The sequence below is a fragment of the Paramormyrops kingsleyae genome, chromosome 6 (genome assembly GCF_048594095.1).
Source record: "Paramormyrops kingsleyae isolate MSU_618 chromosome 6, PKINGS_0.4, whole genome shotgun sequence".
Lineage (NCBI taxonomy): Eukaryota > Metazoa > Chordata > Actinopteri > Osteoglossiformes > Mormyridae > Paramormyrops > Paramormyrops kingsleyae.
Genome location: NC_132802.1, coordinates 13,417,028 through 13,441,940, shown reverse-complemented (window position 1 = coordinate 13,441,940; position 24,913 = coordinate 13,417,028). Strand labels below are relative to the sequence as shown.

The window sequence follows — 24,913 nt, the reverse complement described above, 5'->3', positions numbered from 1 at the left end:
TATTTTATTTCTGAATGTTAATCTATTTTAACTTTCTAGATCATTACAATTACAATCCCATTGTTTATTCAAGCGTTTCTGAATAAACTAACTTATTAAACAACTAATTATGAACACACACAACTTGGATAGAGCAGTTTATCTCAGGTACAGCTGATGAACCATCATGCCTGTTTCCTGGGTCCTAGGAAACCATAATCATCTTGTCGGTTTCCTCTTCACTCTCCAGTTGCCCCCCTCCCCCCCCAGGTGGTGTTTCTCTAAGGGGATGGACTGTCCTAGTCTTAAAGCTACTGGGTCTGTTGGCTTTCCTTCCATCTCAGGAAATCGGTCATTGGCAAAGGAAGGCGAATTGCCAGACAGTTAAGGGTTAAATCTTATAATAGCCTCCAGCTCTGCTTCTGCTTGGCCTCAGTCTGGCTCATCTCATATTGATCGTATCTGATCGAGTCTATTTGAGCTTCCCAGGATGAAGGCTGCAGAGTCTTGCTTTAAAACCCACCAGCCGTAGTTGCTTCAAGACTTGAATTGACCATCCCTGCTTTTTTTTTTTTTTTTGATACTAACATGTCACCTGTTTTGGTTTTGACTTAATTTCTTAAACAGAAAACCCCTAGATTTATTACACTGTTGTAGACTTTGTGCCGTTGTGCTGTCTCTTCTGCGTCGTGCTCTAAACCCCCCTCTCTTGCTCCCCGTCTCTGTGCCTTCCTCACTGGCTTTCAGATTCCTTCTGTGGTCCAGCACCCTACCCTAATGCCTCTCTCTTCCACCCTGAGCCCTCTGCTGTAGCTGGCCTATTTGGAGGTAGGTATTCCACGCTGGTGTGCATGTGTGTGTGTTTTTTTTCCTCCCTCTCTGCTCTCGTCCTTTGTGTTTAGTGTCTGTCCTTTATAGTCTGTCGCTAATTTCTGGTAAATCTGGGGAAGGTGGAAGCCAGGAAAGCCATGGAAGGGCTTGGTGTCGCATTTGTGCTCAGCGCATATCAGTGTTATAGGATGCAACACAAATACACTTAGAAGGCCAGAAGGGGGCACTGGTCCTCGCTCTCCCTTTCTGAAACACAAGAGCAAAAGTAAGGACAGCACTGGTCAGTAAGACGCAGGAACGGCGTCCTCTGACTTTGCCATGAATCTGTTGCACGAGTGCCCTGTTAATGGTCCTCCTTGCCTTGTGGTTCAACACCCAGATCACATGACCCGGAAATCCATTTAAAAAGGACAGAGGAATCTAAGTGCAAGAATGTAAGTGAAGTTACTGTCCATCATAGAGCTTTTACAGTAACAGTGTTCCATTTGGAGGAACACGTCGAATCGGGGGGGCTCGCAGCCCCAGCACCAGCTCAGTCTGCTACAGTCAGATGCCCTGGGTATTGATCCACTGCTATGATGTGACCTCAGACGCTGGTCATTTTCATCAGTGAGCTCACAGTGGCCTTTTTGGAAACGGTAATGGTTCCCCAAATACGTACTCCGCAGCTGTGCCAGGTAAATACTTTAACATGTAGGGTACCTTAACTAACTTAACTTCAGAACAGGGGATCTGGAAGAGTGTGTTAGGAAATGCTATTTGGAAACGTAGGTTTTGGCACACTATGGTTTAATGTCATGCGTTTCTTCTCCATTGCTTCAGAATTTTAGGTATTTAAGGGAAAATTCTTTGTGCATGTTTGAGTTACCTGCCAGGTGCTGGTGTGCTGGTTATAATTTGGGGATATGGAGCAGGGCTGGTTTGTTTCTCAGCTTCTGCTTTTGGTTCCTCCATGTTTTTCCTGTGCTTGCTGCAGGTGTGCTGGGTGTGCAAGGTGAACAGGTTCGGGTTCAGCAACCAAGCTTTAAGCTTTTGCTATATCACCCCCCTCCATATCATCTCCTCCCCAGGGTTCACGGCGTCTCCAGCACCCCAGTCGCAGACCTCAAGAGGCCTTAACGTCGACTTTGACTCTGTGTTTGGCAATAAGTCGGCCTCTTCTAACAACCCGGACTCTGCTGGTAAGAATGGTTGTGCAGCTTGAGGCCTTGATTGTGCTATGAACTGCCTGGGGGGGGGGGGGGTGATTGCCTTCCTGTGCGAGGCTGGGGGTGTAAAGCTATGGGATCTCCTCTGAAGTGTGGCAGCCTGCCTCATTAATGGCGTGCCGCAGCTGGCCTATGGCATGTATCATCCCAAATCAGGACCCGCTGTTGTCGCGCCCTGTCCACCTCACCTCTCCTGGCGCTTGCTTCCTGACCTCACTCCTCAATGCTGATTGGCCCGCTGCACTGGGAGTTTGTGCCAATGACTTTGGGACGATGCTTGTGTTTTGATGATCCAGTCCCCGTCATCTTGAGCGACATTTGCCCAATGCCAATCCTTATCATTTTTACTGTGCTTAACCTCTTACTGTTTAGAAGTAACTATGACAGCTTAGTTTCAATGCTCCTAAATGAACAGGCAGTTTTCTCTCCCCTATGACATTTTGGATACTTTGCTCACGATCTGCCTTGTTCTGTTTTTGTGTCGTTCCCTCTTTTTATCCTTCGGTAAATGCTCTCTGGGCCTTGGCTTTGCATGGCTTGCATGAATGGGTGAGTTGACTTTTTTTGTGCATTCCCCTTCCTGCCTAGTGGCAGTTTGATAAACCTCACCTCCACCCACCCACTCTGCCCCGTTAAATGTCCTTTTTATGTTCTGTGTCCCCTCTTCCCTGCCCACCCCTCCCACTATCCTCCTTGCTTCTCTTACTTTAAGATGATGTTCTAGGTGGCATCCTGAAACCCACAGTGGCCTCCCCCAATCAGGGTCTTCCCCCCAACAGTCAGCAGTCGGGGAAGCTGGTGTCAGACGACCTGGACTCCTCCCTGGCCAACCTCGTGGGCAGTACGTGCCGCTGTTGTGGTCGTTGTTCTTGATAGCTTGTGAGAGATGTTTGGACGGCATTGGCCATGCGCTAGATCATTCTGGCCTGTTTTGTAAACTTGGTTATAAAAAATGTTTTTGTTTTTGTTTGTTTGCAGACCTGGGAATCGGGAATGGCACAACAAAAAAGTAAGTTGGTGCCTCTATCTTAATGAATGATCAAAGTGTTGTGTGTGCGCATGTGATTTTAACTTAAACCAAATTCCCAGTGACATTCATTGGAGTCAGCCTGGGGAGAAAAAGTTAACTGGTGGAACCAACTGGCAACCAAAGACTGCCCCCACCACCACATGGAACCCCGCTACCATGGTGAGTGTCACTCTGCTGTGTTGAGTAATATTACACTTCTTGTTGGTCTGTGAAGTGTCAGCCACTGTTGGTCATCCCCCCATTATGATAACGAGTCACAGATTAATGATGAAAAGATGGGCAACATGGACTCAGGGTTGATGTTTATACAAAACATCTGATATTGCACGTAATCTTTGGGAGGTTTTAATAACTCATATGAATAAATTAAACATTGTTTAACATAACTTTAAGGTATTTGTTTTCTATTAGCTGTCTGGGCTCACTCACTTTCGGAACTATGTATGGTTTATCTTTTTGTAAGTCCTTCAAATGCTTTGTAATACATGTGAACTAAACTTGTTTCGACTGTTTGTTACAACATCTAACCTGGTGTTTATTGCATTGTATGATTGTTCTCCTGGGGGGAAAACAGAATGGCATGCATTTCCCACAATACGTAAGTCAACCGGTTGGACCATTTGCTGCTTTTGAGAAGCTGGCATGCCTTGTATTAACCACAACCTTTCATCTTCGTCACTGTCTCTAATCTGTTTGCTGAACGGCCTGCCTCAAAATCCGATTTCCGGCCATTCTGCGGGCCTAACTGTCACCTGCTGATCTTATGGATGGCAGCACAATGGCATGACAAACAAGTGTCCTTTTTGTCTTTCTTTGTGACTATATATATTACACCTTGCTCCCCAAATGGCCATGAGTATGTTTGGGGATGGTTCTCTGTTTCTTTTTTAAACTGATGGTTTCCATTTGAATGTTTATAGCTTTATGCCTTGGGTGCCATGAACCACAGCCATTTGACCAAACTCGTTTTCTGCAGGTGTTGCTTGATAACTGCTTTGGTGGTATGGCCTTGGGCTTTTTATTGGGAGGGGGGGGAGTAGGGGTCGGTGGAGGTACGGAGATTCCTATGCCATGGAAGAATTTATGGCGATGAAAAGGCCAGCTAATGCCAGGTCATTAACTTTGCACATACTTCCTGTTTCCATGGTATTTAAGTACCGGTTCAATTTGAATACTTTCACTTTAATGGAAACATCTAGCCTTGTGTTTTTGTTTGTACTCACATTCTGAGAGGAAGGAAGCAAGAAATGCAGGTAATTCATGTATCTGCATGGTTTCTCAGTGTTTTGACATGTTCTGCTTTTATTCCTACTGGCATTTCATGAGCTGACATAATCCATCACTTACCGAAGGTCATAATGTTCTTACTGCTCTGGAAACTTTGGAATTCCTACATATGTCTCTGAGTTTCGTTGTCTTGAATTGAACTCGTACTAGAATAGGCTAGAGGTTGTGGAACATTTGAACAATGTATGCGACTTTAAGAATTTAGTGGTTCTCTGAAAGCTCAATTTTAATATTGAATTTACGTATTTGATAAGTAGTTTTTGTCGTTATGCTCACTGGTTAAAAATAGCAGCTATTCTGTCTGTCTGGCATGGCACCCTGTTGTATCAAAGAGTTTGTTGCTTTCCCAGTGGTCACCAGTCGTGACACAGTTTTATGCATTTGGCTCTGTCTGGTTACTCCCATTAGCTTACAGATGTCAAATTTAGACCTGAAGTAGTGAGCTGGAGAGGAATGCAAACAGCCTCTGTTTCCAAGGAAATGTCAAATACTGTGAAATACTCAGAGTTTCTTAGGATGAATCTTAGGGCAAAGTTATCGTTCTTGGTAGTGAAGGTTGGGCGTTGAAAAAACTTTCATTTTATTAAGATCTGACACATTTGGTAAAAATGCTAATGGCAGTAGGCTGGCTTGGGGTTCTCTCTGAGATCCTCGTTGATTTGACTGCACCTGGTTTCCATAAGTTGTACAGGAAGTGCTCCATTAATCAGCAGATATGCAAATCTTGGTGAAGGATTTTCCTGCCTGGTCATGTAATAGTCGCTGAATTGATAGCGTGTAATAGATCTTCATTAGAAATGGGAAGGTTCTTTTGAATTTCACACTTGGATTTTAAGTAGGCCTTCAGTGTTGGGGCAGAGGGGTTCAAACGGATCCCTCATTCAGCTTGGAAACAAATGAGCACTATGTACAGAAACAAACATTTGCTCTGTATATATCCAGTTTTTTTTTCCACTGTGACACTCGAGCAGCTGAATTGGTAATCAAAGATTTCCTTCCCGGGGGCCTTTCACGTAACTGAATGGCCGAAATGACAGAGAAACAGACCTCTGTCTGTCACAGACAGGAGAGGCGTGCTCAGCTCAGCTCAGCTCTGCCTTTCACTGACTTTCTGCAGCTGCCGACTATGGCCCTGACTGTGAGGGTGGCCCCCACCCACGCATGCAAAAAACACATGGGGACTTCTGGCTGGCCCCTACTGTAAAAAGTAGGACGCCTGAGGAAACGCGGTACCCCGCCAGAGGCATGGACAAAGAGGGGTCTGTACAGGTAAAATACATTTGGAAAGCGGTGAAACAAGGGAGCAGCTGTGCTGGGTGCCATCGCCATCATGCCGACTGTGTTTTAGCAAAGGTGGAGTCAAGGCGGTGTTTGGTCAGTAGGGGAAACGGGCAAGGAGGCAATGGACTCACCCCTCTCCTCCTCTTCTGTCAGGCCCCCTCGGTCATGGCCTTCCCTGCCACAACGCCGACTGGAATGATGGCATATGGCGTGGTAAGTGCAAAGCAGGCGTCGTCCATGGAAATGTGCCGCTCGCTATGCTAGACCAGTGTTTCCTCAGCCCGGTCCTCGGGGACCCCAGTCAGTCCAAAGATGCTTCCTCCCAACTCCCAACACACCTATACCAGGTATGCGGTGTTCTTGATTGCTGGTTTGGTTTAGGTGCGCTAGGAGCTGGGAGGAAGCAGAAATGTGGACTGACTGGGGGCCCTGAGAACCGGGCTGAGAAATGCTTTGTTAGACAAAACATTGGGGGAGTGTTTATGATCTGATAGTGTGTGAGCCTCCGCTCCATCCCCTCCATGACAAGTGGACCGTGGAACGTTCATGGAGATATGATGGCTATCCAGAGGTCTGAAACCACGGGCGGCCTGAGCTTTTTATTTTTTCTGCCCCAGTGCATTGCCTCTAATAGCTGTTTTTTGTATCTTAATTAAAACAAATTTGAAAGCTACCAGTACTGCTAAGCGTCTGTAATACATTTCATCTTGGGAGCTAAGGCACAGGCTTGGGGCTCGTTGAGTTCCTAAGGATTACACAGCTCGCTGGTCTACAAGCCCATTTTGTCCTGGGGTGAGCTTATCCTGACTGATATGGGGGGTGTTGGTTGGTGATACAGTGAGTCGGCAGCCACGACAGCCACATAGTATCTTGCGTAATGTCTGTCCACTTTTTGCTTGGCTTTGAGGTGCATGGACCCATTCCAGAAACACTTCCTGAATATCTTACTCTTCACTCTTCCATGCTTTGCTGCCACAACTATTGAGTCATGATGGAAACATGTAGGCTCCCTCCAAAAGAGGCCCTTTGGCTCTGCAGATCACGTCTCAAGTCCCAGCCCCACCACACCGCGCACAGCAGAGCAACTCCCAGTGGCAGGATGAATTTCATACTGAGGATAAACTAAAGATGTCCTCGACTGTGTCCATACTTTGGTCATGATTTTATGGTTTTGGCAGGGATATCGTAGGGCTGAAATACGCTACCGTCCTTTTGTGCAGTTCTGTTTCCCGAGGAAAGGGAATATTGGATACAGACTTTGTGAAGGAAGAGCTGACTTTCTCTTTGATGCCATATGCAAATGTTATGGGGATGTTTTTTGGTCATTGGCTGGTGAGAGTAGCAGATGGAGCGTAAGAGGCTAAGTGACATTCAGGGGCCTGCGCTGTTAAATTATCAGGCAAAAATGTAGCCATGAAAGGCAACCACCAGGTTTAAAGATAAATAATAAAAAAAATACGCAGTCATCTTATCTGCCTGAGCTCCTGGTGGGCTGAGCTGAGGGATTCAGTCCCTTTGACTCGACCTGGAACATTTTACTGATGCCATAAATGACTAATGTTGAGTAACCAATGACTGGTTATTTATTAACCTTTTTCCACACAGAGACAATGGGGGGTGGAGGAAGAGACTGAATTTATATTTTCAGTCCCACAGAATCTCTGACATTTTCTGACACTGTGCCGTATTTAAGAGGCATCTGAGAGCCCTTAGGAATGTTCTTTTGTAGAACATATGAAGACAACAACATTGTGGTTCTTTATCCTCTCCTGTTTATATGTCTACTTCATGGTAACATTGTGTCCCTCTGTAGCCGCCACAGATGGGCTCCATGGCCATGATGACCCAGCCCACTATGATGTACACGCAGCCGGTCCTGAGGCCGCCCAACCCCTTTGGCCCGGTCCCCGGTGCGCAGGTGTGTGTCCCCACCCACGGTACTGGTGACCCGGTGAGACCCGCGACACGGCTACACCCACACTGATGTTTGGCAGCTGACTCGTCCTCTCATTGGCGCACATAGTCGACCATCGTGAGCTCTGCGTTGACTTTCATTAGATTTAGAATTTGAAGACACTCAGATCTGACTTCTGTCTGCAAAGTTTCATCCGTTTCTTTGAATTCTGTTGAGCACAATATGAATTCTGACGTAGGGCTTCAGAGCGCACTGAATAAGACCACAACCATACTCATGTACCATTTCAGCGGCATTAGTATGTCTGGCATGATAACATGGGTCTTGGGAAAGGATACACATTCTGCTTCTGTCTCTCACTCCTGATGGAATATGTATCCTAGCCGCTTCCATAATGGTACCTGTGGACAGACCTGGTGAGATTGTGAGTGAGCGTTGCATTGCGAAGCAGGGCTTCTTTTCTGAAGGCTTTCCTCTGAACATACTGTGCTCCGTGTCATCTCTCTTCCTGAAACCAGACCGACACAACTTCCTCCTGACTGTCTGCCATCACTCTCCCTGTGAACCCCCCCCCCCCTGTAATTTTTTCCCCTTCGCTCTTCCTGGACCCTCTCCCTCTCTCGTTCTCTTAACCAGCCCTCCACAGCTTCTAGTCCCTCCAGTCAAAGTCCTCTCAGAGCTCCTGGAAAGGACCCCTTTGCTCAACTCTCTCTCAAGGATTTCTTGTAGAACATCTTTAGGTACAGCATGTCCTGTGTGTCCGTGTGCATTGTGGGCGTGATGCATGGCCTGCGTGACCCGTTCTGCATGCAAATCGCACCCCGTACGGCTTCCTGAACATTTAACCTCCGCCTGTAGAGTCATCGAGTCACGCCTGAAGGACCTCCCGCTCTCCACTTTACGCTGCAGTACCTTTGGCTGAAGCTTGGCACTTGGGAAACGTTGGACAGCTTTTCCCCCTTGCCTAAGCAACATTCTCCAGCTTCCATGCTTCGATTTAACCTTTTGTGTGTCAGCCAACTACATGCAGGAGGCTTGTGCAGATTTAATCAGTCACTAATCTCCCATTTACTGTGTAGTTATAAGCGTTTTATGGTACTCTTACTGTCTCATGTGCTGCATTTAGTAGTAACTTTCAGGCACCTCTGAAGATTAGGGACTCATGATGTACCCATGATGGACTTGCCACAGTCACATACATAACACCTAACTTACCCATCCATTCTAAACCATGGAGGCAGGTGATACGAACATTATTATTTTGTCGCATTTAATGCATCATAAAGGTTTGCAGGGGTCTTAAAAACTGGATCTCAGGGAAAACCAGTATGAAGCACAGTAGAGGGTGTACTTCAGGCATCGCAATGCAAACCCAGGCCTTGACACTACCTCTTGGCCTCAATGGCATTATTTTTAACACCCTCCCCCCCCCCCACACACACACACACACACACACACACACACACACACACACACACACACACACACAGACACAGACACAGACACATTTTATCCTCCCCTTCCTGCTTTTGAAGCGTTGTCTCTCTGACTCTGTGACTCACACAGCCATGGAAAGAAATTACGCCACTTTAATTTCTGTTGTGGAATAGGATTGTTGCTATGCCATGGGGGGAGACAGCCTCTATTTTCTTCTCATTGTGCCCCCCCCCCCCCCCCCCCCCCAATTTAAAAGCACGGTGTGCTGTGCAGGGTCCTGGGACAGAAGCTGATGGTGACGCCTATCTCTCTTCTTGTTGCCAGATGCAATTCATGTAATCTGAAGGGGAGTCGTCGCTTTCTGAAGATGAAGCACTAAGCAGCAAGACCTTCTCCTTTTAAGCAAAATCCACTTTGCTGTTTTACTCTTCATTGAGAATATCAGCCCAATAAGGACTTGTGAAGGAATCAGAGGGGTAATGAATTGGGGGATCCAGGCTGAAATGGCATCAAAGAGGACACAGCGCTTTTGTAATTTGTCTAACAAGGTAACGGCTTGTGCTGCTGTTATTACCCTCCTGTGGGATCACTCATCATGTTTGACGTCTGTTAATGATGCATATGGGTGCCGAAATGGGGCAATTTAGACTTTTGCTGTTATGTATCAGAAAATAGTTTGTTGTAATACAAACACCTTGATGTTTTTCCTGGGAGGGGGGAGGGGGAGATGGGGGTGGGTAGGAGGAGGAGGAATCATCAGCTCTAGATTTGATCATCAATTATGCATTACCTAATTTAACTGTCACCAATTAGAGATGCTAACTACAGTTTATACAATGATTTATTTTCATTTTTTTAAACTTGCGTTTGCAGTAGACATTCCTTGTGTATTGTTTGTATTTATTTATGATTATCTGTTGAATACATTGAGAGGAAAAAAAAGACTAATTACATTGAGCCCTTGCTTGTGAGAGTGATTCTGGATTATACATTGGTATGGTTGATTGTATAATTGGAATATGAGTGACTGAGTAAAAAAAAATAAATGATAAAAATGGACACATTTGACTGAGAGAGCACTAAATATTCTCTGAAGCAGTTTTGTCAAGTCCAATTCTTTGTAGCTCAGAGGTTCACAGCCCTACATTTGTAAGGGTTATGGGGGGTATACACTTTATTAATCCACATAGTTAACTCTGTGCCTAGGGTTTTTGCAAGGGAACATTTATCGGACTAGCAAAGCACTACATTTGTGATTCTGCAGCATTGCATTGGGAAGGATCTGTATTGCTTTTTGCTTGGCATGTCATTATTTTACATTGACAACTGTATGGCTGCCTTTCCAAACTGAATGTGAAGTTGCCTTCATGTTCCAACTGTCTTTTTCCAAAGACCATCACGTGGGGGATCCTGAACTGAGGGGTGAGACGAGAGGCGGGCCTTCCTTTGGTGGGTGTGGCTGAGAGATGGGCACGGAGGAGGGACCGGTAGCATCTTTGTAAATTAATAGTTAAGAGGTGCATGTAACACAGAAAAGGGGAGCACTGTTGATCGGTGCTTTGTGTATATATGATGGACCCTGAACATTCAGGGCGTGTGAAGGATGGTCGGAATTATGAAGGCAATTCTGTTCATTAATTTAGCATATTTGCTGCATTGTTCATGCAGATTCTATTTTTGTTTATATATTAAAATGTATGTAAGCAGAAATTGGTTGATTTTCAAATAAAGTGCAGCTTCCACAAAGTCATCAGTTCTCCCTCCGGGTCGCCTCAAGTTCTACAGCGAGCGATTTGGTGTGGAGTCTTTGAAGTTATTTGCCGAGTGATGAATCGAGAGCTTTATGGGACGTTCCTGGACCTTTTTGAAATGTGTTCTGCGCGCGGGGGGGGGAAGAATCCAGTGATTAAATTTCAGTTCCAACCACAATATGTATCTTTATTGCATTTATTATAATGAATGGATCTTAAAATGCTAAGGTTTTCAAAAGGGCACCACCCTTTGATTTGCACTGAGTGTTTTGGAGTCGGTGTGAATGGGGCATCTGAAGCAGGCTACTTAAACCTGCCTTGGATCGTGCGGGTGGTCAGTGGCCAGTCCTCAGGGTCCTGCTGCATCCCCGGGCTGCCTTGCATGAGTGGGAGGGGGTGCAGAGGGGCCGCCTGACCCACCACGGTCAACAATTTTAGTTCCAGGGGTCCCCGGTGCGTGGGATGCTGCTGTGAAGAGGGAGCAGGGAGTCTCACACTGGGGACGGGTGCTTTTTTTTGGCTGGGGTTCAGCCAGCCCATTCACCACAAGGACCGGGATTGTTTCTTTAAGATATCACCCAGCCACTAGTATTCCAAGCATCGCCAAGTGTGATTGGCAGAGGGGGGGAGCTCACGCTGAAGTTTGTACAGTGATTATCTTGATGACTATAATGGAGAGATTAGGCAAGACTTGATTTGAAGCTTATATGTTGTGGTTTAGGAAATGGCTCAGTTAAATGTCCATGTAATCTGACTCAAGCGTTTTTGACCATTTTGCCAAATACAAAGTTATGTTTGGTTCGGCTGACCACTGTTACCCAGCTCGGGTGCTATTTTTATGTTGGTCTTAGCCCCCCCCCCCCAACTGACAATTTTGATAAACAGGGTAAACTCACCTGCTACTGATATTTGGCTGGGCGGTACAGTAACATTTATGGGTGTAGGTTTCTGTTTCTTGGTGATCCATTTGTGCCAAGCAAAAGTCTAAAATTTTAGTTTTTTGGCACAGAAATATTGGTTTCTGGATACATAAAGTATTTGCACACTGCTGAGTCCACATCAACTGGTCCAATTTTTGGATGTGATGGTTCTTTTGGGCTTGTGTTTGACAAGGTTTTTGTGAGGGGGAATTTGGAGAATTTTCTTAAATGGAGTTCAAGAGGAAATCCTGTATATCACCAGTGTGTATATGTTTTCCTTGGATGAGATGTAAATGTCACAATAAATGTACCTTCAAGTTTCTGAATCTAACTGAAGTTCTTTTAGTGCAGAATATTCATGCCAGTTTCTTCCTTATGGCTTGATTTCGAACATGCAGAAATTCTGGACCTGAATCCTGTGCCTTTGCACTGAGGCTCATGGCTCACATATTTCAACATTTGTACTAAGGCATCACTTGCGTATTTCATTTGATCAGTGTTTCTCAACCCAGTCCTCAGGAAACCACAGGCAGTCCATGTTTTGTTCCCTTCCAGCTCCCAGCACACCTTGTACCAGGTATTCGGTGTTCTTGATTGGCTGGGAGCCGCCAGAGCAAGGACTGGTTTGCGAAACATTGCATCAGATTATTGAAATGGACATTGAGTGACAGTATTGGCTTTCAGAGTGCGGAGCTCCTTTGTCCTGACCTCTCATCCACAATGCACTGGTAAGCTGCTCCTTACCTGAATGTTGGTCTGGCTTCCATGCATTATCTGGTTTGGGCTAGGGGGCTGCTGGGCTGACTGGCTGCAGCTACTGGGCGTCTCATCTGTCTCCAGCTCCATGAGGCAGCCCAGAACCATCTCCGCTTCCGCCGTTGGGCTCATGGGAGTTGAGGGTCCGCCTGTGTTGTCTACAAGGGCAATGTTTGAACAAAGAGCGAGGCAATGCCACAGACGTGACAAAATTGGCGGACTATCATCAGAGGTCCCTTCAGATTCCCAGCACGGAATGCACAGCATTTGCGTTTTTTAATCTCTGTTCAGCTCACTAGCACAGAGATGCCACTCCGTCTCGCACGGAAATGGGTGAGCCTGCTGTGCTCTCTAGAGGATGTGACTCATTGCCTTCCTCTGCTCAGGCCTCCATTACCTGATACCGATCACAGAACACGGCTGCATTTCTCGCAAGAGCTTGCCGCGATGCCAGCTGAATGGGACCCCTCCCCAAGTGAGCATGTGAGCCAGCAGAGGCCAACTATTTATGCAGGGGCAATACAAGCTAGTTGTGAAGCTGCAAGATTCTGAACCTGAATACTGTGCCTTTGCACTGGGGCTGTGTTGGCCTTAGGTTGCTCTGCTTGAAGTAATCTGTTCAGGGCTGTAATTGGGCAACAGAACATTCTAGAAGAGTTTCCAAATCTAGTCCTCGGGGACCCACAGACAGTCCACGTCCAAACGTGGTCTGTCTGGCATGGAGCTCGAAGGGAGCAAAAACATGGACAGACTGTGGGTCCCCGAGCACCTGATCAGGAAACACTGTTCTAGAAGCATCGTGTCACCCTTTAAGGACATTGACATCTAATCGAGTTACGCCCAGAATAAAACAAACATAAATACAAATATGCTAGAGACTGATCGCGATCTAAACAACACCAGCAACCTGCTTCTGGGAATGTGAAACACATAGGCAGTTACTAAATATAAGCTAGAAATCTATATATTTTAGACCACACTGCAGTATATAGGTTGAGGGAAGAAGCTCAGTGTAGAAAATGGGGGGGGAAAACTGCTGTAATTCTCCTCAGTCTATAGGTTCTCGCGGTGATTAAGAAAGTCTTTTCCTTGTACAGTAGCTAACACTAAATTCAATAACTAATTTTGAAGATGGAAAAAAGTGTTATGCTAGCCTCAGAAACAGTCAATTTTACAAACAACCAAATTACCTTTTTTGTTCTTTTAGTACAGTGGCAATCATTTATAATTTCAAACATTTTCTACTTTTCAAACATTTAATAAGAGCTATATCAACTTTTAATATTATTAACAATGTATGAATATTATCAATGTTGTCAATATTTAATGCACTGAATTTATTACACTTTTACTGTTCTGGTCTTGTATATTGCTCTGGCTTATTCAGTCTCTCACGTGAATTAAGTGTAAATGTAGCTGTACTCGTACTTCAGGAGTCGGACAGTGAAACAAACACCTGGGCTTAGACCACAATCATTTATTAATATGATGTCGAGCCTCCTTTTGCAGCCAATACAGTATTAATTCATCTTGGAAATGACAGATACAAGCCTTGCATGTTCCTCTTGCAGAACAGTGGCCTGGTCACTACATGAAGCTGATGCAGGAAAATGTTTCCTGACTCGCTCCTCCAAAACGCCCCAAAGTGGTTCAATAACATTCCGATCGGGTGACTGCAGGCAATGGGAGATGTTCAGCTTCACTTTCATGTTCATCAGATCACTCTGTCACAAGTCTTGCTGTGTGTATTGGTGCATTATCATCCTGATACATGGCACCACCTTCAGGGTACAATGTTTGAACCACTGGGTGAACATTGGTCCTCCAGAATGGTTCAGTAATCCTTGGCAGTGACCCACTCATCTAGAAGAAGTAGCGGGCCTAGGGAATGCCATGATATTCCATGATATTGCAGCTCACACCATCACTGATCCATCCCTGTGCTGCACTCTCCCAATAGTGTGGGTGATAAGCCTCTTTGGGGCTTCTCCACACTGTAACTCTCCTGGATGTGGGAAAGACCGTGAAGGTGGACTCATCAGAGAACAATACATATTTCTCATTGTCCACAGTCCAATATTTGTGCGACACCATGGAAATCAACATTTGGCAATGGCACAAGTGACCAAAGGTTTGGCTATAGCGGCCCTTATGGAACTCCCAATGAACGCTTTTGGTGGAAATAGGAGATCTGAGGTGCGCATTTAATTCTGCAGTGAGTCGGGCAGCTATGGTTTTATGTTTTTTGGATACAGTCCAGGTTAGTGCCCAGACATCCCTTTCAGACGGCTTCCTCTTGCGTTCACAGTTACTCCTATTAGATGTGGTCTGTCCTTCGTGGTGTTATGCCAACATTACCCAGGATACCATGGCTCTTAATGCACCACAAAGACTTAATGTCCTGGTCTCAGATGTGCCAGCGAGACACTCACCAACAATGTGTCGTCTTTTGATCTCTGATATGTCTCCGATTATTTTGTGTGGATTGCAATATTTTACGTACAGCTCTGCTATTGCTCTGTTAATTCAACCTTCTCACTCTGTCCTTACTGATTGTATGTGCAATCAGTGAAGATTGGCCACCAGGCCGCACATATATAGGCATGAATTGTCAAACACAATAGGAGCCAGTGTTTCAGTTTCATTGTCCAACCCCTGAATGTTTTAATTGCACCGTCTCTTAACAAAGCACACCAGGTGCCCCCTAGTGGCCATTGTTAGAACAGCTGTGGAGTTGTACTGGTTTAAGCTGGTAGAGTGCTGTTAAATTGTTCTGTGTTTTACCTCTTCACGGGAGTTACCTGGCTGGTATCTACAGTCTACCCTCTCCATCGTCTCAACCCCATTCCCTACATCAGAAGCCAGCGGACAGGAAGTCTGGGTGAGGAAGACATTTCTGCTGGAGACAGCCAGACAAATATGGTATGACAGGTGGAAAAAACAAAGGAACCATGAAGAGTTTGGAAGCTGACCATAGTATACCTGGAAATGTGCAGCTCACTGAGCTGATTCTCCAACACCTCATTTATGTGCTCCAGGTTCTCCTTTTCCAGACTGTCAATGTCCATCTCCAGAGTAGATGCTTCTTTCCTGTACACGGAAAGCTGGAACACAACAACTGTCCCTGGGATCTTTCTAGTCAGCAAATTCTGAACATAACTGACATACTGATAAAACGCTCTAGTCAGACCAAGGGAATCTTAAGACTTCCCTCATTTATTACAACAACCAAATTGTCTTGCGTAAGCTGCGAAATAGTGGGAAAAAAATCAATTACAGTAGAATACCTCCTTTTTCAGCCATTCATTCGCTCTGAATTCCTGTCTGGTGTGCTCATCAAGCTCTTTCATCGCCCTCTGAGGAATGACAATGGGATTGTTCATTTAAATGTCTATATAACTCTCTCATGGATCAGCTGATTTTGACACCTCGTACCTCTACGGCCAGTCGCTTCTCCTCCTCTATAAGCAAAGCTGTTCTTTTGTCAACATCACTGTGAGCATCATCCAAGGAATTCTGAATGTGATCTACAGGAAGCAGGGCACATGTTCATCCAATTATCTGTCAGCAGAAATGAACCATCTAATGCTTTTTTCATGATATATATTTGCACAAGTGATTTTACACCCAAAAATAAAATCATTGCATTGTATTTTTAGTGTCGTTCTCTGCTAATAGTTAAATAAAGCATATGGATCATATCAGATCATACCTATCAGATGTTTTAAACATTCTTTTTGTTTCTTAAAGAGTGCATGAACGTGCAACACAGATTTTAAGAGTGGTGTGACATCTCCTGAGCTTGTGCACCCACATGAGGGCAGTCTGTGGCTCTGCGATGGGAATGACACCTACCTGACATCTTAGCAAAGACCTTCTGCGTGTGTGAGAGCCTGTTCTCCAGTTGAAGGATTTGCTGCTGCTGCTCCTGGAATCTTGCGGTCTTGAACTCGATGTAGACCTCCTTCTCCGCCTGCAAATGCAGCAGCTCCTCTTCCAAACCGAGGAGCTTGCTGCAGAGCTCTCTCACCAACACACACATCACAGTTACCACCTGGCGCTACCTCCTGGAACTCCCCTCTATGTACAGTATAGTTTAAAGCCTACAAAAGACAAGCTACTGTCTGTGGTAAGTGCCACACAACATCTGCAGGTGCCAGCATGCGGTTAATTTCTCATAGGTACTGAGTAAAGTAGTGGTCCTCTCTGAACCTTGAGAGGCACTTTGTATACCTGCTAACTCCTCCTCCCGGCTGCTGGCCAGCTCCCGGTCACAGCGGAGGGTTCCCTCCACCTGCTCCTTGTTCTGCAGCTCACTGTTCTCCAGCTTAAGCAGTAGCTCTCGCTCCTGTTTCAGCAGCGCTTTGATTTGGCCGATCTGCTCTACTTTCAGCTGTTCTCCCTGGGGGTTGAGGTTGATGTCACATTGTGAAAAAACATGAAATGCATTTTAAAACACGCAGCATAGGTGGTAATACTCCTACAGTGAGGTACTGCATAATATTGCTGAAGTAAGGTGAGTATTGTTAAAATGGGAAAATATTCTTTCTGGAAAAATCATCTCTGTGTCTTGAATCCCAACTTAATACCATTCTAAATACATTAATGCCCCTTGAACACTATATAGAAGAGAAAATAAAGTATTACTAAAGACACATATTAACAGCAAAGTTTAACTGTCCCATTTTTCCAGGTGTCCCATTTTCACAATACTCACCCTGTCTGTATTTTGGATGGATGTCCCACATATTTGTATGTCTTAGATATTATGTAGCGAGAGAAAATTGCATTTTGGGAAATTAGTATCTCATAGTATCTTAACCTTGAAAAGTCATCTTACCACTTGAATGTATCTTTGTTTTTTTTCCTCAAGTTGTTTCACTTCCACCTGGCAGTCCTGTATTTCCTTCCTTTTCACTTGCATTCTAAAACCATTAGAAACATGACTCACAAAAATGCACCTGTAATTGCAGTGGTCAGTGTGTTGGAAATGACCTTTTTCCCCTCTGAAAAAGAACAATTTCTGGAAACAGGAGTCAGGGTCTGAGAATGTCTGAGCAAACCATTGAACACAGTATATTTAAATAATAATAAAGATAAGGTTAAAAAACAATGACATCCTAGATACAAGTGTGGTCAGTTTGCTTAGTAATAATGAGGATTTAATTATAAAATTGAAATTTGCCAGATTTTGCTTGTTGTATTTCTGACTGTCTGCAGTTTATTTTCACTTCAGTGAAACACGTAGCTGCAGGTTAACGGTCTACATACGGCGAAATGGGAGAAATGTTACTTGACGGGGCACAAACACTTAGTAATAACTCAGTTACTACTGAAGTACAAATTATGAACAGATCATGAACAAAATAAAAGATGCGTCACGATTCATTAATGATGAACAAACATGAGATCATTATTTCACTTATGTTATTCGTAACTTCTTCCTTCCGTAGTTCTTTTAGTAGTTCACAAAGGTTTACAGAATGAACAGATGGAGTAACAAATATAGTAACTGCTTGGGATAAAACATGAGTCACGATTCATTAATGATGAATAAACACGAGATCATTATGTAAATAAGACTTAGTTTGTGGTTAATTAACACATAAGTAATAGCATAATGATATATTATTTGTGCCCCGTCAATTAGTGTTACTGCAAAATGCCCAGTCATTTTCTACCGCTAATCGGATCTCCCCGATTAATTTTCATATCTAGCTCCTCAAGAACACTTAGTTTGAAATAATTCCAAGAGAGTAATTAAAAAGTTTGCTTACTGGAAATTAATGAAGGCCTCCGCTAGTGTAATTTTACCTTCTGTCGTCGATTTATTACTCATGGTTTGTATTTAGCAGTCCAGCTAACAAGATAGTTAAAAGGGAAAGTTTTCAAATCATTAAACATTGGTTTGTATCAGTGTTATTTTATTGCTATTTAGTTTCATCAATAAAAGGTAAACTTTAAAAAAAACTCAACCCTAGCTAAGTTAACGACTGGCAAGCTTCATCAGGCTCGCGTTTACTTGCTCCCATGGAAACCAACCACCGCGGCTTACTCTAGGTCGCCACCTATCAGGTTATTTGTGGTATTGCGGTGAGCATTGAAACGGCGCAAGGGGCAAATGCAAATATGAACGTTTACCAAAATCATCATGTAATATTCCTAAATTATTTTCAATGTCTTTTGTTAAAGTCTCAGTTAAGCTCACCTTTTAAGTGAAAGGTAAAAATATCCAGTTCATTTGTCTGAATTTTTTGGTGACTTCTTGAATTATTTATAGCCGCAGAATTTACAAATACAACTTAAATACGTACTTTAATGTTTCTGCTCTTAAGACAAAATGTATGTCTCATGATATACAAAATTAGGCCTTTAAGCTGGTATTTTTTAATTGTAAACCAGAAAAACAGAATCAGTGGTCATTCAAAATTATGTTCATATGCCTAAATTACAGACTTTACCTTCCCTTTTAATTCAAAATCGGTCTACGTTTTGTTCTTGTTTTTGTTACTTAAATGTAATCGCTCAGACATTTCCAAGTCTTGTATTCATTATAGCACGTCGATTGTAATAAAATAAGCCTAAATGCTTTTCATATGATTTGAGTAATTAACAGTAAATAATATTGATTCAATGTACAAGTTTATTAGTTTGACAAATATGACTCAAGAATGTTAAGATTTATTGGATCTACCTTGTAATGTTTAAAAACAGGACTTTTAATATAGTTCCGATGGACATTATTGGGGTGCTTTTATTATGATAAGGAGGGCGGGGGACACGTGGTTGGAGAGAGAGAGGTTAGATTGGAGCGAAATAGTTTTTTGACCTCCTGGTAAGATTGCTCTCGAATTTTGATATAAATGTATTTATTTTATTTTGTGGATAAATTTTTATGTTTGTAATATTGGTTAAAGGCTCTAAGTAAACAGTTAAGTTTGCGAAGCAGTTTCTTGGAGTTTTATGGAGTGGATTGGGACGGGAGAATCTTTCGAGCGTCAAGCTAAGCTTCAATAGGAACACAAGAACCTACAGATATTTTGATTGTGACTTGACTTGTGAATTGATTGTGACATGTTTTTCTCAGACAAAATTATGAAAAGTGAACTTGCAAACAGGTCCGCATAACCCCAGTGATAAGCACACACTCTCTGGTGACTACACACTCCATCTGGGATGTTCTGAGAGAAGACTCCCCCTGTGCCCTGCTCTCCAAAAGGCCCACCCCTGTTCCTCCCTCCCACCACCCTTCTAGCTAATAATGCTTGCAAAGAGCCATTTGGAAACTGTAATAGTGTCTGTTGCGGCAGTATATTTACGGTTCGTTTAAAACGAGAGAAAGACGCAGACTGGGGCTTATGAAGTCATATTGGCTTCAACTGCGCATTTCTGACCATGCCAAGTTCAGAGCTCCGTCAAAGTTTCAAAGAAAATGTCACCACAGTCACTTGGTGATCCATTCACTAAAATCAAGAGACAACATCTTGAAATATTATGTTTTACATTAAGTATTAGATTACAATAAAATATCTTCATTTGAGATTGAACATGTCATACATACATTGCAGTTCCACTCCGATTCGGCAATTACTACATTTGTCGAAAAAGACCTTCTGCGTGTGTGAGAGCCTGTTCTCCAGTTGAAGGATTTGCTGCTGCTGCAATTTTCAACCAGTTTAATTCCCTGCATGTAGTAATTTGTTTTCTGGTCTGTAGAACTAGGCTATATTTTTTTGAACAAGGTTATGTATAAGCTTATAATGTCACAGAGTTATTTCCGTTTGAAGTTATGGTAACGTTGTACGTGCATCTTGCCCTAACACGCAGTCCGGCATATGACGCTAAAACGTGAAATGCAAACGCGCAGAAGGTACCTTGGTGTGCAACAGGTAGGTCCGGTACCGACTGCATGTCAAAATAACATATGTATAATAATGCAGAACCAGCGCGACTAGCGCAGATGAAATCACGAATATAATCTTTACTTTTACAAGTTTATTGTATTTTACCGCTATTGAAGTACGCGAACAAATTAAGTAAGGATTTATTGTTGGTTAGCAGTCTACAAACACCCTGGCTGGACTTAATTTCAGTGTTACTATACAAATTAACCGTAACCGTAACAGTTGTACATTGTTATAAAATATTCCCTATATTATTGTTGTTGTTGTTTTTGTTTCGAAAGTCTAACATTGCGTTAGAGAAGGAATATTGTGCAATTCGAATATTATCGAATAACCGGACTGTTACCAAATATTACGTCTTGCCTAGAAATCGGATGTGCTGGGTAAACATTTTAAAATGAATTCCCGTGATGATGATATTCCTGTTTTTGATCCTTGGTCCTTCGAAGTTAAATGTAATATTTTGTTTCAGAATGATATAACGCGTGATCGTTATTGCGTATTTCTTTCTGTCCATGGTAAAGAGAATATATCTGTTCTTTTGAAAATTATGTGCAGTCTTAATTGTAGTGCTTACCTCATGCATGTGATCTGTTTTTCTGCCTTATGCAAATTCTGTAGGAAGCATTTATTGGAAGGGATTTGGTACATGTAATTCAATATATGTGACATGTTTGGATGGATACGTTATAATCTAAACAAACTCACATGTTACCTATTCAGAATTGTTGTGTTGCTAGATCTGCGCAAGTTAGCCGCAGTTTGATATCCACAATCAGTTCTGTTTGATTTTAATGTCTTGTTCAGGAAACGATTTCAGCGATCGATTGAAACTTTTCAGCTATTCTTGTCGTTTTAGAAATGAAGACTGTACCCCTGTGTGAAGTTTTGCTTCCCTTGTAGGGCTAGCTGACGCCGCTGCGGAGCTGGGTAGTCAGGGCCGGATATGTTTTTTTGAAACTATTTGTGCTGAACATATACGACTTATAACTTAAAGCCAGCAGCCAGAGTATTTCATGCTTGTGACATACAGGCAATGGGGATCCAGAGTTGCAAATGTGAATGCAAATTTGAGACGTCATTTGCTCAGATGTTTTCAAAAGTATTCTCTACTGGGTCTTCCCTTAACCAAGCCAGGAACTTATGAAGTATAATTACTACACTTAAACACTCTTAAACAGACTTAAACCAAGCAGTTCATATATTTGTGGTTATAGAATTTATGTCTCTTTCTTACAAATAAGTTCTGTTTTTAACAGAAATGCAAAGGGTCTGCTTGTAATTCACTGTGATTTCAGAACAGGTGGAAAACATCTCTTACCAGCAAATCCATAGTGGCAGAGCAAATATGATATTTCAAGATTTTAAAATGAAAGCCCCGTTCTTTTCCTGCTTTGGTAGGTGTGGTGGTGCTTACGCATAGGAATGCAGGCCTGCGGAAACATGCACAGTCTACCCAGGAAAGATAAGACATTCAGAGCTTTTTGAGAGGCATGTGATGCTTAGCAAAAGTAGCAGTTTCGGTGGCTCAGGTTAAGGCTAAAAATTGCTTGTAAAAATCTGACATATCATATCATAGTATTAGCATTTAGGATAATTGGCAATGTTAAAGACATGTGGCCCCTTTAAAAGTAAATAAATACAGAAACATTCCCTGTTAAATTGACTTGTATTTTTTGTTTTGGTTTTTGATAATGAGATGCATGTCTTTTAATGCATTTGTTTAGCCGAGTTCCCCACAATCTCTTTGGTATCATAAGACCATGTGACCTGCAAAAATGACTTATTTCCGTGCAGATTTGTGCACAAGCTGTAACCCACAAGAGAAAGAAACTGCTGTCCTTTTGAAAGAGAATGATATTACTCAGGTTTTTTAACCTGCATTACCTTAACTTTACTGAACAGAAAAGTCAGATTGTAAAACCACAAAAAAATGGTGTTGAAGTATAGAAGAGACTCACTAACCTAGAAAAGCTGTATTGATAAAGTAAATTAGGTTAGATGTGCACCTATCAGGTAAGGGAAGGATTTCCATGCTTTCTGAAGGATTGTTAGGAAGGACTGTAATTTTTCCAGTGATTGGTAGCCTATAGGAACTAAACCTCATTTCACAACAAAGTTTCTGTGGGAGTGTGTTTTCCACTGAAAAGTAACTCTATTTGGAACCTTGCTGGGAAGTCATTAAAGGAACCAGAGAGCTGTTGCTGTGTTTATGTCATGCAGACTGGAGAGATAATGAGCAAATGATTGTTCAGATTCGCAGGATTGTACAGCTGATATCCTGTGCTGATTACATTACACAGTCTCTTTTGATTGGCAGATACAATGATCCACGCAACATGACTAATCTTGTATTGGAATATTTAGTATGTTTACTGCATGTCTACTGCACTACTAACGAGTGTATTTTTAGTAGAAAAACAGTGCCTTTTGGTGACTCAGTGAAACTTACAGTAGTGCATTATTATATTATTCAGTTTACTTTTGAATGCCAAATAGGTGCTTTTTTTCTATCATCCATCTATCCATCCATAAATCCATGTTCTAACCGCTTATCCTTTTCAGTATTGCAGGGTTGTGCTTGTTATATTATTATTTTGTTGTTGCTGTTATTGCAGTGAACCTGGGCTGGAGATTTGTCCATAATGGACATTCTTAGCCTGTGTACTGAGTGGCGTCTTTGTAGCATTTCTGTCGCCACAGTGATAACAAGCACTATGCAGATGAGCATAAATAAAAACTGAAAACAAATATTGGATAAAAAAGAATATATTATGAAAAACATTTGCCAGGGCAATAGCATGGAGTGCAGTTAATTCTTGTTAAGAGTTGTTTGAGAAAGATTTGCTTTTTCTGGCGGTTTGTAGCGTTGATTATTTTCTGTGTTTAGTCTGTATGTTAAATTTGCTTGTCTATATATATTTTTGCTATGTGCAATGAATTCTCTGTAGCAATGTCCCTTATTGGTCTGCTTTTGGTGGGGTGGGAGGGGGGGCTAATCGTGTGGGTGCCTTTGAAGTGTTCACCAAGGCACGCCTTACAGCCCCGTGTGCATGACAGTTCATACGCTTATAAATCACATGACTGCTGCTGAGTCCTGCTTGCTTTGCCGTTTGCCTTTTGAACCGAATGATTATTCTGCATGAGAGCGTTTGCATGTTTGTGCACATTTAAGAATCTGGGAACTATAGCGTTCATGATTAGTCCTGTGACTCTTGAACTGGCTAGAGTAATGAGTACCTGACCATAGTGTAGCCTATCTGACAGACACCGTAATCTTTATAAATGACTTACCTGGGACATTCGTCTTTATAGAGATGGTCCATTTGTTATAGCACAAGTTTAAAAAAAATATTATAAAAAAGACCTAATATTTTTCCTCCAGAACAACCAATAAATTTGCAAATTGTTTTTTGTTAAATACACTTTAAATCAAAAATATGTCTTATTATGCTTGAGGAAGCTGGTTTATGGCCATTTACATTCTGACAAGTATTGTCAGTATAAGCATATAGGTTCACTTACAACCAGGGACACTACTAGAGATTTTGGGCCCCATCATATTGCACCCCCCCCCCCCCAACCCAGACCACTCCAATTATGTTCCAAATATTTTAAGGCCCCTATCACTCCGGGGGCCTTGGAATCATCCTGACGTTCCCCCCATTTATGGCGCTCCTGCTTACAGCAGATACAGACTTCAGCTATCGGCACATATTATGAATTAAACAAGACGCTGTACAAGTAGAGTCAGTTCTTCCTAGTTGTTTATTTTTGTTCAAATTGCTACTATGGCATTAAGTCAAACTGGTCCATTGTTCTTGATTCTGGAATGTGGATGCTGCTTAATTCAAATTAAACACAATTTAATTTGTAAAAAATTCCACAATTCCTTTACAGTCCAAGCCAGAAATTATTCGTCATATTTCACAGTGAATGTACTTTTCTAATTGTTAGTTTAGTGTAATTTCATTCACTTTATTTCTTATTTTCAGCATCTGATCTAGTTTTATTTCACCATGCCAGCTAACCACATATATTTTTTATAATAGTAATATTTACTTGTTTGTGGTATTTATATGAATGATATATTAATAAAAAAAAACAGTTGTTAATTTAATTCCTTATGATTGTTTAGTCCTTATGGAATACAATTCACTATGTTACTTCTACTGGAAGACACACCTGCTCATGGTGCAGTATTTTATCACCTTTTGCAGATTATCCGTCGTCTGCTGTGGACCTGCCCTGTCTCTCTTCAAGTCTGGGCGTCCAGTTGAGATGGAGGTGATGTAATGGTCAACACCTGGGACCCGGATGAGTAGCCATCAGAGAGATCTCAGAGATGCAACCTTTCCGGGGGTAGAACTTCGGAGTTCAAGCCACATCAACGTCAGCAGAAGACAATAGGACCTGATACCGCCCGACCCAATACGCCTGGACCCGGCTGGAACGGCACACATTCGCCATGCTAGACCTGAGCTATCTGACAGCGGAGGAGCAGGAGATGATCATGACTGTGCTCAAGAGGGACACAGACCTGAAACAGGCAGAGGATCAACGCGTCAGGTGGGCTCGGCTCCTGCATGCGGGCTGAGCTTGTGTTATGGTCAG

The 24,913-nt window shown here is 42.8% G+C and overlaps 3 protein-coding genes across 34 annotated transcripts in view; 2 read left to right on the top strand and 1 right to left on the bottom strand.

The window, feature by feature from the left end:
* The window catches only part of picalma (phosphatidylinositol binding clathrin assembly protein a), a 37,669-nt gene extending 25,704 nt beyond the window's left edge, over positions 1–11,965 (top strand). For 4 of the 29 annotated variants that reach the window (XM_023835030.2, XM_023835029.2, XM_023835042.2 and 1 more), the window contains 10 exons: positions 727–807; positions 1,881–1,991; positions 2,731–2,859; positions 2,997–3,027; positions 3,108–3,207; positions 3,623–3,646; positions 5,770–5,829; positions 7,430–7,567; positions 8,168–8,271; positions 9,293–11,965. In XM_023835030.2, coding sequence (XP_023690798.1) covers positions 727–807; positions 1,881–1,991; positions 2,731–2,859; positions 2,997–3,027; positions 3,108–3,207; positions 3,623–3,646; positions 5,770–5,829; positions 7,430–7,567; positions 8,168–8,260 — 767 coding nt within the window. In that variant the 3' untranslated portion in view covers positions 8,261–8,271; positions 9,293–11,965. Of the gene's footprint in view, positions 1–726; positions 808–1,880; positions 1,992–2,730; positions 2,860–2,996; positions 3,032–3,107; positions 3,208–3,622; positions 3,647–5,452; positions 5,605–5,769; positions 5,830–7,429; positions 7,568–8,167; positions 8,272–9,292 lie in introns of those variants that run through there. The other 25 variants (XM_023835038.2, XM_072713692.1, XM_072713696.1 and 22 more) reach the window with 18 other exon arrangements.
* On the bottom strand, positions 11,023–20,886 carry ccdc83 (coiled-coil domain containing 83). Of its 3 annotated transcripts, XM_023834950.2 has the most exons (10): positions 20,877–20,886; positions 17,236–17,320; positions 16,629–16,797; positions 16,251–16,418; positions 15,831–15,922; positions 15,683–15,751; positions 15,378–15,499; positions 15,197–15,294; positions 12,384–12,553; positions 11,023–11,187 (listed from the first exon to the last, which is right to left on the bottom strand). In XM_023834950.2, exons 1-10 carry the CDS (start codon positions 20,879–20,881, stop codon positions 11,023–11,025), a joined length of 1,143 nt encoding a protein of 380 aa, XP_023690718.2. In that variant the 5' UTR covers positions 20,882–20,886. The 3 variants fall into 3 exon arrangements, with proteins under 3 accessions (XP_023690718.2, XP_072569800.1, XP_072569801.1); XM_072713699.1 differs by lacking the exons at positions 11,023–11,187; positions 12,384–12,553; positions 20,877–20,886 and adding exons at positions 13,737–14,400; positions 18,173–18,331 and having other exon boundaries at positions 15,180–15,294; XM_072713700.1 differs by lacking the exons at positions 11,023–11,187; positions 12,384–12,553; positions 20,877–20,886 and adding exons at positions 13,737–14,400; positions 18,173–18,331 and having other exon boundaries at positions 15,180–15,291.
* sytl2a (synaptotagmin-like 2a) overlaps positions 20,193–24,913 on the top strand; it is a 26,604-nt gene continuing 21,883 nt past the window's right edge. The window contains exons 1-2 of one of the 2 annotated variants that reach the window (XM_023835056.2): positions 20,193–20,284; positions 24,520–24,868. In XM_023835056.2, the coding sequence (XP_023690824.2) occupies positions 24,768–24,868 (101 nt within the window). In that variant the 5' untranslated portion in view covers positions 20,193–20,284; positions 24,520–24,767. The remainder of the gene's footprint in view (positions 20,285–24,519; positions 24,869–24,913) is intronic. The other variant, XM_023835057.2, reaches the window with a different exon arrangement.